This window comes from Lissotriton helveticus, chromosome 1_2 (genome assembly GCF_964261635.1).
Source record: "Lissotriton helveticus chromosome 1_2, aLisHel1.1, whole genome shotgun sequence".
NCBI classification, from domain to species: Eukaryota; Metazoa; Chordata; class Amphibia; order Caudata; family Salamandridae; genus Lissotriton; species Lissotriton helveticus.
Genome location: NC_136058.1, coordinates 33,418,256 through 33,430,344, shown reverse-complemented (window position 1 = coordinate 33,430,344; position 12,089 = coordinate 33,418,256). Strand labels below are relative to the sequence as shown.

General features: G+C 47.8%; 1 protein-coding gene across 1 annotated transcript in view; it reads left to right on the top strand.

Annotated features, from left to right (window-relative positions):
• Positions 1 to 12,089, top strand: part of MSH4 (mutS homolog 4) — a 1,513,152-nt gene that overhangs the window by 72,846 nt on the left and 1,428,217 nt on the right. Inside the window, exon 4 of the mRNA XM_078673412.1 lies at positions 5,374 to 5,537. Coding sequence (XP_078529538.1) covers positions 5,374 to 5,537 — 164 coding nt within the window. The remainder of the gene's footprint in view (positions 1 to 5,373; positions 5,538 to 12,089) is intronic.

Genomic DNA, 12,089 nt, shown 5'->3' with positions numbered 1-12,089 from the left:
TATCTCTGATGCTATCTTATGCAGATTCTGTATGGCTGTGTATACGCAGCAACTACTACCTCTAATGCGACAAGCCCCACCCCGATCAGCTAAGATAACATCTAAAACCACACGGTTCTGAAGAGCAACAAGTCTCGTAGCCTGAACCTCTACAGTGATATTAGTCTATATTCCTGCAGTCGTGTTAATGACTCCCTCCAACACCCTAGTAAGTCGTCTCATGTTGAGACTGTTGACAATGGGGCCCCAAATAGGTATGATGCCTTTCATGGCATCCCCGAACTGCTGTAGCGAAGTATCTGTCTGATCAATGTCATCAGTGTTAATCATTCTCCTTGTCCGAGGAACACATCCTTCTCTTAGTGGCAGGCGATGATCCTTATGGTAATTGGGAGGAGCTATTTACACCGGTGGCAAAAGGTAGGAAAGGTAACACCTCCCCTACCACCATTCAGGAAACCAAACATAACCATGGTGCCCCAAACAAAATAAACATTACGTTGTGTTATGAGGGGTGGACTTTTCGTAACCCTCAAATCATAAGTAGTATTACTCCTGCTCTGCCCCACCTCTATGTCTCTTGTCCCCTGGACACAGAAAGGGGCCATAACATCCACTACTGACAGGGGTATTGGTTTGTCCTCTGTAAGTTGCAGGTCTGGAAAGAATGGTAGGATTCAGAATAATTAAACTGTTGGATATTATCCCTCTCTACCTGAAACCAATTCCCTCATTTCCCTCCCTTAAATGCCTGCATGCAAGAACTTAAAAATAACCTGCCGAATGGCTCTCGGCCTGTGGGGGCATCAAGGGAAACTCTATGCTGAATATGCACATTCTGTGTCGAGGTACGAGAACCAGTACTTTTTCGTTCCAATGTATCAACCTGGGGATAATTTGTAATCTTGCTCAATAAAGCAAACCACCCTTCACAGCTATTAACATATGACAAGGGCATGGATAATAAATTCTCACTTTTATGTGTTACAGAGAACAAAAGACCACATACCCAACACTTTGTTGTGTTATAAGCAGTATGCGCCTGATGCAATGTTTTAATGAAGACGTTATGTTTATAAGACTTTCTGTGCTCCTCCTTGTGAGGAGCCAAGGTGACAAAGATATGTTTCGGGCGAATAGGAGTAGTGCCCATCCAGACACATGCAGGGTATTTCTCCTCAAGGTAGTAGGTCACCTCAAGTACCAATATTCAGGAAATCAAGATGATAAGCACAAACACATCTTTACTTCTAACAGACCAGGTGGACCAAACAGGCTCATTTAGTTCCGGACACGGAGCCGCAAAGGGCTGCTCCTCCTCCTAAATGGAACGCCCAAAAGGATACATGTATCTTCTATGCCTACACTAGCACAACAGAAAAGTCTTACACTTGGAGCCAAGCTGGAATAAAAGGGAAAAAGTAAAAGGAAACCAAAGCAATGTATTGTCCATTTATTGTTGGCATTTTTGAGCACCGGCGTTGGAGCTGCTCGTCCAGCTCATATCCGGATCCCACGTAGCACGGCAGAACACTTTCCCCTCGTACACTCAGTCCTTTCAGCCCTGTTTGGTGATTGTTCAAGTACTGCACCAACTACTCCATCCCTAAACTAGCATTTATACTACAAGTACAGTAATCCTACTCTATTCTTCAGCAATGCAGTCCATCCCTGCTAACCTGACTGGCCCTCTGGTGCATGGGCTGCAAATTGTATCTCAACACTCCAGGCACAGTAGGGTCGGAAAACAAGGGATCAGATTCAAGGGGACCAGAAGGTACAGGGGCAAATTCAGGTGAATTAGCAGATGAGGTCTATGCTGGACGTGTCTCAATCTAAGGTGGACCACCAGGCTGGGGCTCATGGATGGCCTCCATTTCGGGTTGCATTGCTTCAGTCCGCACTGCATCACTTTCGTCCTCCGATGGTGCCCATGTGAACCGAGCATCTGAAAAGCGAATGAACCGTGGCACTTGTTCTCCTTCACAGTTCCCTATCCCATCTGCAACCCACTGGTCATAGGGCAGCAGAACGGGTACCCATTTACAATGGGTACTGTGTATCCAGTTTTTCCTACCATCGATCTTCACAGCAGTCCTAGTAGCTAAAAGGACCTCAGGGGTCCCTTCCAGCTTGGCACCAAGCTGCTTCTTGGAAAATTGTGAATCAGGATCCAGTCCCCGGGCCGAATTCCGTGACCAGGAGCCTCTGAATGCTGCTGTGGGGCCTCCGAAACCTGTTGGTGAATAGAACGCAGAATTATGGTTGATTCGTAAAGGTAATCGATCAACAAGGGGTACTCTATTTCAGAGAACTTATGAGGCCGCCGGATGCCCCAAACATTTGCCGGGCAGCCAAACACGACCTCGTAAGGGGACAAATCCTGTTCTAGAGTGTGCCGTGACTCTCGCAGCAATTAATGCTAGGGGAAAACCATCAGGCCACTGTACTCTCTTTGATCTTGGCCATTTGCAACTTGAGAATACCATTATATTTCTCAACCAATCCTGCTGAATGGGGGTGTTTCGCTGCATGAAACTTCTGCCTGATGTGCAACCCATTGCACATCAACTGGATGACCTTGGCATTAAAGTGGCTGCTGTTATCACTCCAGATCAAACTGGGAATTCCAAAGCGCAGGAAGAACTCTTTCAAGAGTACCTTCGCCGTCACCATGGCAGTGTTTTCTTTAGTGGGGTAAGCCTCAACCCATCTACTGAATGCACAAAAACCACTTATACATACTTCAAGTTGTTCACCCTTTCCATCTCAATGTAGTCCCTCTGGAGAACCTCGAAAGGGAAAGAAGGAAGTGCAAAACTGCCAACAGGAGTGGGAGTACCCTTTCCAGGATTATGCATCAAACAAACCATGCAATACTTGGCCAGGTGTGCTGCAACCTTGGGAATGTTATCATTTTGCCAGGGTCTAGCAGTTCGCAAATTCCTTTCACGTTAATGTGTCCTGGCCCATGTGCCATAGTGACTACAGGGAGGACTTATGTGTCTGGGAGCATTCATCTCTGCTTCTAGATTTGTCCGTCCAACACCCATCTTCATCCAAATTAGCTGTGCTCTCCATTCTCAGGCACCCACCTAGCTAGACCCGTCACAAACATCCTCTTCATTTTAGTCCGAGCTGTATCCTTTGCTGTCTGATCCGCAAATGCATTTCCCCTCCCAACATCATCTGTGATTGCCTTATGAGCACTGCACTCTACTATTGCTAGTTTCCTAGGAAGTGTCAAGGCTGACCAGAGTCTGTGTATTAGGGGGCCATGCTGGATCTTCATACCATGTGATGTCAAGAATACGCTCTCTGCCCAAGGTCGCCCAAAATTATGGGCCACGTCAAGCGCGTCCTGACTGTCATTATATATATTGTCAGCGAAACCCTCACTGAACTCACAAGCATGGAAAAGAGCCACAAACTCTGAAGCTTATGCTGATTGATAGGGAACCAGTGATGTCTCAACTACAGTGCCTAAGGTGGTGATAGCATAAGCTGCCGTTGTTGTACCATCTGGTGATTTGAAACAAGAGCCATCGACATATAGTTCCCCTTGGGGTTCAGATAGGGGAACATTAGTCAGGTCTACCTGTCCCTTCGTCTCTTCCTCCGTGCGGTAAATGCACTCATACACATCTGCCTCCTTGCTCTTAGAAGGGAGGGGTAGTAACGTGGCTGTGTTCAGAGTGGCAAACCGTTTCATGGTGACGTGTGGTTTAAACAGGGTCTGCTCGTAGCCAGTCAGACGTGCACTGGTAAGGTGCTGTGTCTTTGTTCTGTTCAAAAGTATGTTTACAGCATGCGAACCATGACTGTGAGATCATTGTCCAGGACGAACCCTGCCTATTGTTGAATAGAAATGGCCACCACTGCGGCCGCTCTCGGACAACTCGGGAGGGCCCTGGCGACATTGTCTAGCAAAGCAGAGAAATAAGCACACGGCCTTTGCTTACCTACAAAGTTCTGCGTTAAGTCAGAGAGCGCACAGCCAGCCGTTTGGTGTACATACAACACGAACGGCTTCCGGTAGTCCGGGGTGCCAAGCACCGGTGCAGAGCAAAGCACTATCTTTAACTGCTCAAATGCATGCTGAAAATCATGCGTCCAAGGCAGGGGTTCATGCACATCTTCATTGGTTAGTTGCAACAAGGGCTTTGTTAGTAAAGCGAAGTTAGGAATCCAGTGGCGACAATACGAAGTAATACCTATAAAAGAACATACATCGCATGCATCTTAGGGACAGGCATCTTAGTTATAGCAGACACATGCTAAGGTGTTAGTCTCCTTCCCACCTTCGACAGTAGGTGACCTAAGTAGGTGACCTCCTGTCGGCAATACTGACATTTGGAAAGGGACACTTTGTGTCCATGATATGCCAGATGGTGTAACAATTTAACTGTACACTGTTTGCATCCTTCTTTCATGTCGAAGGCAATGAGGAGGTCATCCACATACTGGACCAATGGCTATGTACAATGGGACTTTCAGTATAGCCCTGAGGAGCTCGACAGAATCTAAAACATCTGCCAGCCAAGGAAAAACCAAACAGGTGCCTGCTGTCTGGGTGTATGGGAAAACTAAAGAAAGCATTCTTCAAGTCAATAACGGAGAAATAGGTAGCAGCAAAGGTATACTTTTGATATTCATGATAAACTCACTTGACCTTTTCTAACTAAAGTCCAGCAGCATTTTCCTATACTGGACAAAGCGCCAGGTAAAATTGAGTCTCTGGTTCTGAGATCCAAAGTGGGTTCTACTCACTCCACAAAAAATATTTTACATGAACTGTCACATTTTTACTGGAACAAAAGGTTTAAATTGTGTTTTCTCCAATTTAAGGTAAGATTAAAAAAATTGGTAGCATACATAATGATTCTAAAGACGAATGGATGTTCAAAAACTTGAAATGTGGATGTTTCATATTTTAGGGTCATGAGTGTGGGGAGGACAACATCGCTGGAGAGGTATGGGTATATGTAACTACCCTTTCCTTGATTCACATTAATATTATGACCTCCCGGTCTTTTATTGTATGCCTGTATTAAGTCATAAAAATGACCGCCAGGTACATGCGATGTGAGCAGATGAGGAATTGCTTCACAAAACTGTGGTGTATATGTGTTCATAACCCGGTTTCTGTTTTTTAAAATGACGGAGATATTCTTGCATATGGTTAATATGAAGGCGCTTATTCATTTATAACAGAATTATGTAACACTTCCTTCTTATGTCAACCGATTTTCTAATATTTACTTAACCATTGAAACATGCAACTTTTTATGTCCCTTTATATGACACTAATAAAGACGATTAACACGAAGGTGCTGCTATATATTTGTGTCAGCCAAATTATTTCTGTTACAGTTACTTCATCATCTGCAGTTTCTGCTCGCTCTATTGCATCGGTTATTGTAAGTGTAGTGGAAGGAAGAGGTCTTGCTAGAGGTGAAATTGGAATGGCAAGCATTGATTTGAAAAATCCAGAGGTGATATTGTCACAGTTTGCAGATAATACAACATATGCAAAGGTAGGTCCTTGTCTTGGCCTTTCTTCCAACACATTATCCTTTCGACATCCTACTTTACTTCAGCCTCTTTGACATGCACAAATGTACACATACTACCAAGTCCAATTTCATTTTTCGACAATTGTAAACCCTTTTCCTCTTTGTGGTCTCTCCCTCTCTGTGCTAGTTAGCTGAGTTCCATTTCAGTTCCCTTGTTTTAAACCTCCTTTGTATTAGGCTTTAGGTAAATACCAATACTTTTTGGTGAGCAGGTACATTTTTGTGCTTGGGTACTTATAGCCTCTATTTAGTTCTGAAATTGACGCTTTACCACCAGTGATGAAATAGTTGCAACACTTTTGTATTGTTGCGTGAATATAAACCTCTAAAATATTATATGTTCTGTCTCTCGAGTGCATCCATGCTGGAGTACATTTCGGTGCCTACATTTACATTATATTATTACAGATTGATTTTGTCCTCCTTTCATTAGGTGATTTGTTTCTTTTTTTTTTTTGCAATGGCCGCTTCGGGGAAGAGTCAAGGGGAACGCATGAGAGTGTGCTTGTGAGTCAGGTTGTGTCCGGAGAGCATGGAACTCAGGAGTTTTTTCCTGGCACCCAAAGAGGCATGGTTCTCCATCACTACATTTTGTTAATTTAAAAAAACCAAGCATTTGCAATGCAATCGGTCTCGCATATTTTAAAGTTAAAGCTTTTGGCATTGTAGATGAAAATGTTTTTTACTTATGTTTTTTGATCTGCTGAACTAGGCAACGCATATCATGTACTGGCAGAGCTGGATATCCACTTCATAGCCAACAAGATAATATTTAAGTAAGTTACTTAAGCATTATAAGGCAAGCTAGTTAAGCAAGACCAACACATAAACCGTCACATTACATCTCCGATGACTGGTGTGGGGGTCACATATCGCACTGTACACACACATTGTGACACGTGCAACCAAAATAAACACAGGCAGAAAGGGCTGGATAGGACTACCCACAGTCATCTGTTTCAAATGCAACTGAAATGATCCTCATCCTCGGAAGTGCAGGGCATGTACAAAATACTGTTCTCTTTCTCATTGTAGTAGCTACTGTCACGCTCTAGCCCGCCCAAATAACCACAAGACACGGAGCTTGGACAGGGGCAACCTTCTTTATTCCCTGCCAGGAAGTTACTGGCTAACAGACTACTCGCTCCTCCTTTTCCTGTCCCTATTTCCTTTTCCTCATTGCCTGACCTGTCTCTCTGGGAAGTCAGGCATAACGACATGACATCTCCCCCTTTTGTACAAAGAAGTGGTGCTACATTTCTTCGACGAGTCGCCGTGGTTTCCTCACCTGGCGTTTGGGGCGAGTCTCTCTCTCTGGTGTATGGCTGCGTCGCTCATGACTATTGGTCATTCTTGGATGTTGATAATGTTGGATCTCGGCGTTGTCATTTTGACTGGTAGAGTCACTTGAGGTGTGGCCTGAGGATGATTCATGCCTGTTCACCGGATAGTGTCTTTTGAAGTGAGATATATTTCTCGTTATTTGCTTATGGTCAGCTTTGGCTGTAATCATGGTTCCTTTCCTCTTGTGGACTTGTAGGGGAAGGTTCAGGTATCGGCTGTCTGCTTTCGTTCGCCGGTCTCCTCTCACTATGACCCAGTCGCCTTCGCGGATATCAGCTTCTTTGGCGTGCCGGCGACTGTCTGCATATGTTTTCATTTTTTGTTTCTGTTTCCTGTCAATGTCGACCAGTGTTTCGTGGTCCACGGTGACAGTCCTTGATTGAGGCGTGGTGCTTATCATGGGCACTCTTGTTCTCGGTGTCCTTCCCAACATTATTGTGGCCGGGCACTGATTCGTGGTGTTGTGAGGAGTGGTCCGGTAAGCCCTCAGTACTTCGTTCAAGGTTTGCTGGACATCTCGGCGTGTTATCTCTGCTTGTTGGATGGCTTTCTTTAATGTACCCATAAATCTCTCCACCATGCCATTGGCTTGTGGCCACAGTGGAGTTATCTTGTGATGTTTGAAGTCGAGATGCTTCGCATATTCCGCGAACTCATGGCCATTGAACGGGGGCCCGTTGTCGGACTTGACTCTTGCGGGAACACCCCATGCTGCAAAGATGTCATCCAGTACGGGAATGACGGCTGTTGCTCTGGTGGATGCTATCATGTGTGCAATGGGATGCACAACATCATACAACCATGATGTACTGTCCAGACTGGAGCGGTCCAAAGAAGTCAATCGCTACTTGCTTCCACACCTCATCTGGCAGTTCAGACATTTGAAGAGGTGCTGGTGGTTCTTCACGACTCACTAGTTGGCACGTCATGCAGTCTTTTAGGGTTGTCTCTACCATGGAGTCGAGAGAGGGGAACCAGACTCGTTCTCTCAAAGTCTTCTTTGTGGCGTTCAGGCCTCTGTGGCCTTCGTGGGCTAGATTGATGATGCCTTGGCGCAGGTTGTGAGGAATCACGATCCTTCCCCCTCGCAAAAGAAGGCCGTTATCACTGATGGACAATTCCTCGTGAACACGGTGAAACGCCGTGAGGTCGTGCAGGGGAGGATCCGTTCCAGGCGCGGTGTTCATTGCGTTGCGCCAGGAGTTGTTGCGCACGTGGGTCATGACAGTTTGAATCAGCGGGTCAGAAGCAGATGCATTCTGGATGGTTTCCAGGGGAACTGCAGGAGGACACGCAGCATCAATGACGAAATGGATCTAGTCGTCTGCTAGGGATTCAGTTTTCGTGGCACTCGGCAACGGGTGTCGGGACATATAGTCCGCAGGGTTTTCAGCTTTGCCTGGTTTGTGAACAATCGTGTACACATAATCTTGGAGTCTCAAACCCCATCGTTCGATGCGAGGTGGCATCTTAGCGTTGGGATTGCCAAAGATTGTGAGGAGCGCTTGATGATCAGTAATGATGGTGAAATGTTTTCCATATACAAACAAGTGAAAGTGTTCGCACGCCCACACCACGGCTAGGCTTTCCTTCTCCGGCTGGGAGTATGCTCTTTCCGTGTCCGTGAGGCTACGACTCGCGTAGGCAATGATGTGCCGTGTATCAGAATGTTCACGGTATTGGGCGAGAATGGCGCCCAAACCCACCGGACTGGCATCGACGGTGATCTCTGTCCTTTTGTTTGTGTCAAAATATGCTAGGTTAGTGGCAGACCCAACAGCTTGTTTTATTTCTGTGAAGGCTTTGGCACACGCTCGTGACCAATCAAAGGGTTGTCCTTGACGTGTCAGTTCTCGGAGCGGGTAGCTGATGGTGGCGTAGTCACGAATGTATCGCGCGCAGTAGCTCGCCATCCCCAGGAAGGAGCGGAGGTCACTTACGTCCTTGGGTGTCGGAGTGTCAGCAAGTGCGGCCACCTTGTCGGGGTCTGGCGTCATGCCTTCACTTGAGAAAGTATGTCCATAGAATTTGAGGGTGTTTTTGTGGAATTCGCACTTATTGGCATTCAGTGTCAGGTTTGCCTGCAGTAGTGCATGGCACACTCTATCCAGCGCGGTGTCATGTTCAACTTGATCTTTGCCGAAGACCAGCAGGTCGTCGCTGTAGTTGAAGGAATTCGGGATCCCTTGTATGACCTTTCGGATGGTTTCCTGGAAGATTTCGGCGGCTGATGAAATACCGAAATTCAGGCGCTTGTATCGGAATAAGCCTTGATGCGTGGTAAATGTCGTGATATAACGTGACTGTTCATGGAGCTCTAGTTGGTGGTAACCTTTGTTCAGGTCGAGTTTGGAGAATATTGTGGCACCATTCAGTTTTGTGATCATATCACTGATGTGTGGCCCTGGGTGTCGCTCCCGTTCGATGGCAGTGTTGGGCGCTCTCATGTCCACGCATAGCCGGACTTTGTTGTCTTGTCCTTTCTTCGGGACCACCACGACCGGTGATACCCATGGGGTGGGTCCAGACGTGCGTTCTATGATGTCTGATTGTAAGAGGTCCTGTAGTTCATCATCAACGGCTTGTTGCAGGTGGAAGGGCACTTTCCTATGATGCTGGGCAACAGGTGTGATGTTTTCGTTGATGTGGAGCTTTACTTTGAAATGGTTCAGTTTGCCTAGTCCTTTGAAGAGTTTCGGGAATTTTGCCACGATGTCAGGGGCATCTTCCGTCATGTATAACAGCTCCACCAGCTTCAGTCGTTCCGCTGTTGGCAGACTGAGCAAGCAGTCGGCGAAGTCGGGTCCTTCCACGACGTGGACATATGCAGGGATTTTCCTATTCTTGAAAGTCAGTGTGGTATGAAACCGACCAAGGCATGGTAGTGGTTTCCGGCACATCCATGTGAAAATGCGGACTGCCGCTGGCTCTAATTTGGGTCGGTTCTTCATCTTCTGGTACTCTAGCGCGCATATATAGTTCAACGAGGCACCTGAGTCCAGGACGAATTTCGCTGGGTGGTCTCCTATCAGAATGTCTAGTTTTGGATATCGTTTGAGCCGATCTGGGTCGGCCACCATGCATATGTATTCGTCACTGTCCTGCATCGTTGTTGACGAGTCAAACACTCTACAGACGTACTCATCACTGTCTTGTGACACTGTGGTGAGTGCCGATGAGCTGTTGGATGAGGAGCGGTGAGCCTGGCGTGACCTCGTGGAGTGATGACGAGAGCGAGGCGTACTTGTGGATCGGCTGTGCCGTTGGTGAGAATATGCCGAGCGGGTACTAGAACCTGAGGAGTCTGATGAGTGGCTCTCTCTTCTCGTTACGGCTCGGGCATGATGCCGGGTGTCAGATCGTGGAGTGGGTGACCTTCGGGCAGATTGTCTGGCTTGGCAAGCTATCTCGAAGTGATTGTCTTTTCCGCATCGGTGACATCGTTGGCCGATGGCCGGACACTGCCCTGAGTGGGGGTAGTCTTGACCGCATCGATAACAGGCAGGTGCAGGTTTGGTGTGCTTGGTATGTCGTGAGTCTCGGCGGGGTGATGATTTCCGGGAGCTGCGGTGATGTTTGCTTGTCCTATGCGCACTCGACCCTGGGCGGATGTTTGTACGCGACTGTATTCGAAAGACCTGCTCTTTGTGGTCTTTGTCTTTGTGTTCAGGCTTGTGTGTTTCCATCCTCTTAGCATGGTCTTCTGCTTGGTCGTTAATCCTTGTAAGTTCTTCGATTTGTTCTAGTGTGTAGGACTTCTTTAGGAGGCGTCTGCGTAGTGATTCTGAGCGGCAACCATCGATGATGCGGAGCCGTAATGCGTCTTCCGTCTTGAAGTTTTCGAAGTCACAGTGACGCGTCATCCTTTTGATGCGTGTGATGAAATCGCCCATGCACTCTCCTTTCTCCTGAGACGCTAGGTTGAACACATAGCGCTCGTAATCGACATTGCGCTTGTGCAGGAATCGCCGATCAAGGGCAGCCTTCACTTCGTCATAAGTGGCTGTGGCAACGTTGGGCATTTCTTTGATTATTTGTGCTATTTCTTGGCCAGCAAGATTTCGTAACGCAACCAGTTTGCGCTTAGAGTCTTGTACAAGGGACCCTTCCATATAGTCTTCAAAGTCCTCACTCCAGGTTTTCCATGCAGGGCCCATGGTGTTGCCAGGCGTCAGCACCAGCGGCTGTGGTTGTCGCATGAAAGGTGCTCCTACGGACGCTACTTGAGGCATCGCCGTTGTGGTGGGTTGCATGGGTGCGCCTCCGGTCGAGGAAGTACTTTGGGCGTCGGTATTAGACATAGTGGTTCTGTATAATAGGTTGTAGGTATTTGCACTTATTGTCGGCAGTATTTGATTGTTCTTGTATTCTTTGGCAGTGCTTGTGAATATTTTAGCTTATAGTTGTCTTCTGTTGCTCATGCGTGATGTAATTATCTTTGTTCCCGCCTTTTTAGGTGCTCGGGGTCATTCGCCTGACTTTAAAATGGCCGCCGTGTGGGACACGTGGGTCTACTGGGGGCCGGCGCCTGACTTCAAGATGGCCGCCATGTTCCCCGGCTCTCGGCAGTCTCTGACGCACGTGTAGACCCCGCTCTGGCTTATCCAGCGGTCGCGTGTGCTGGGGGACTCACCCTCGCAGTCTTCAGGCCTCAAAGGGGTGCGGGGACTCCGCGCTCACCTCGGCGCCGCTCGGCAGGGCTCTCCACTTCTCGCGGTCCTCGGGCCTCAGGGGGGCAGGCACTCGCGCACCTCAGCGCCGCTGGGCAGGCTCTCCACTTCTTCCGCGGCCAGGCGCTATCACGCAGGCACTTCCTCGCGTGCTCTTCCTTGCTCCACTCGTCCGTGAGCCAGGATCCGACGCAGGCGTCGCTCCGCTGCACACTCTTTCCGGAGCTGCTGGCTTGTTGTTGGGGCCGGTACTCGGCTGGGCTGCGCGACGTTGTGTGTGGGGTTGGCTCATCCCACCCTCGTCGCCATTGTCACGCTCTAGCCCGCCCAAATAACCACAAGACACGGAGCTTGGACAGGGGCAACCTTCTTTATTCCCTGCCAGGAAGTTACTGGCTAACAGACTACTCGCTCCTCCTTTTCCTGTCCCTATTTCCTTTTCCTCATTGCCTGACCTGTCTCTCTGGGAAGTCAGGCATAACGACATGACAGCTACCTC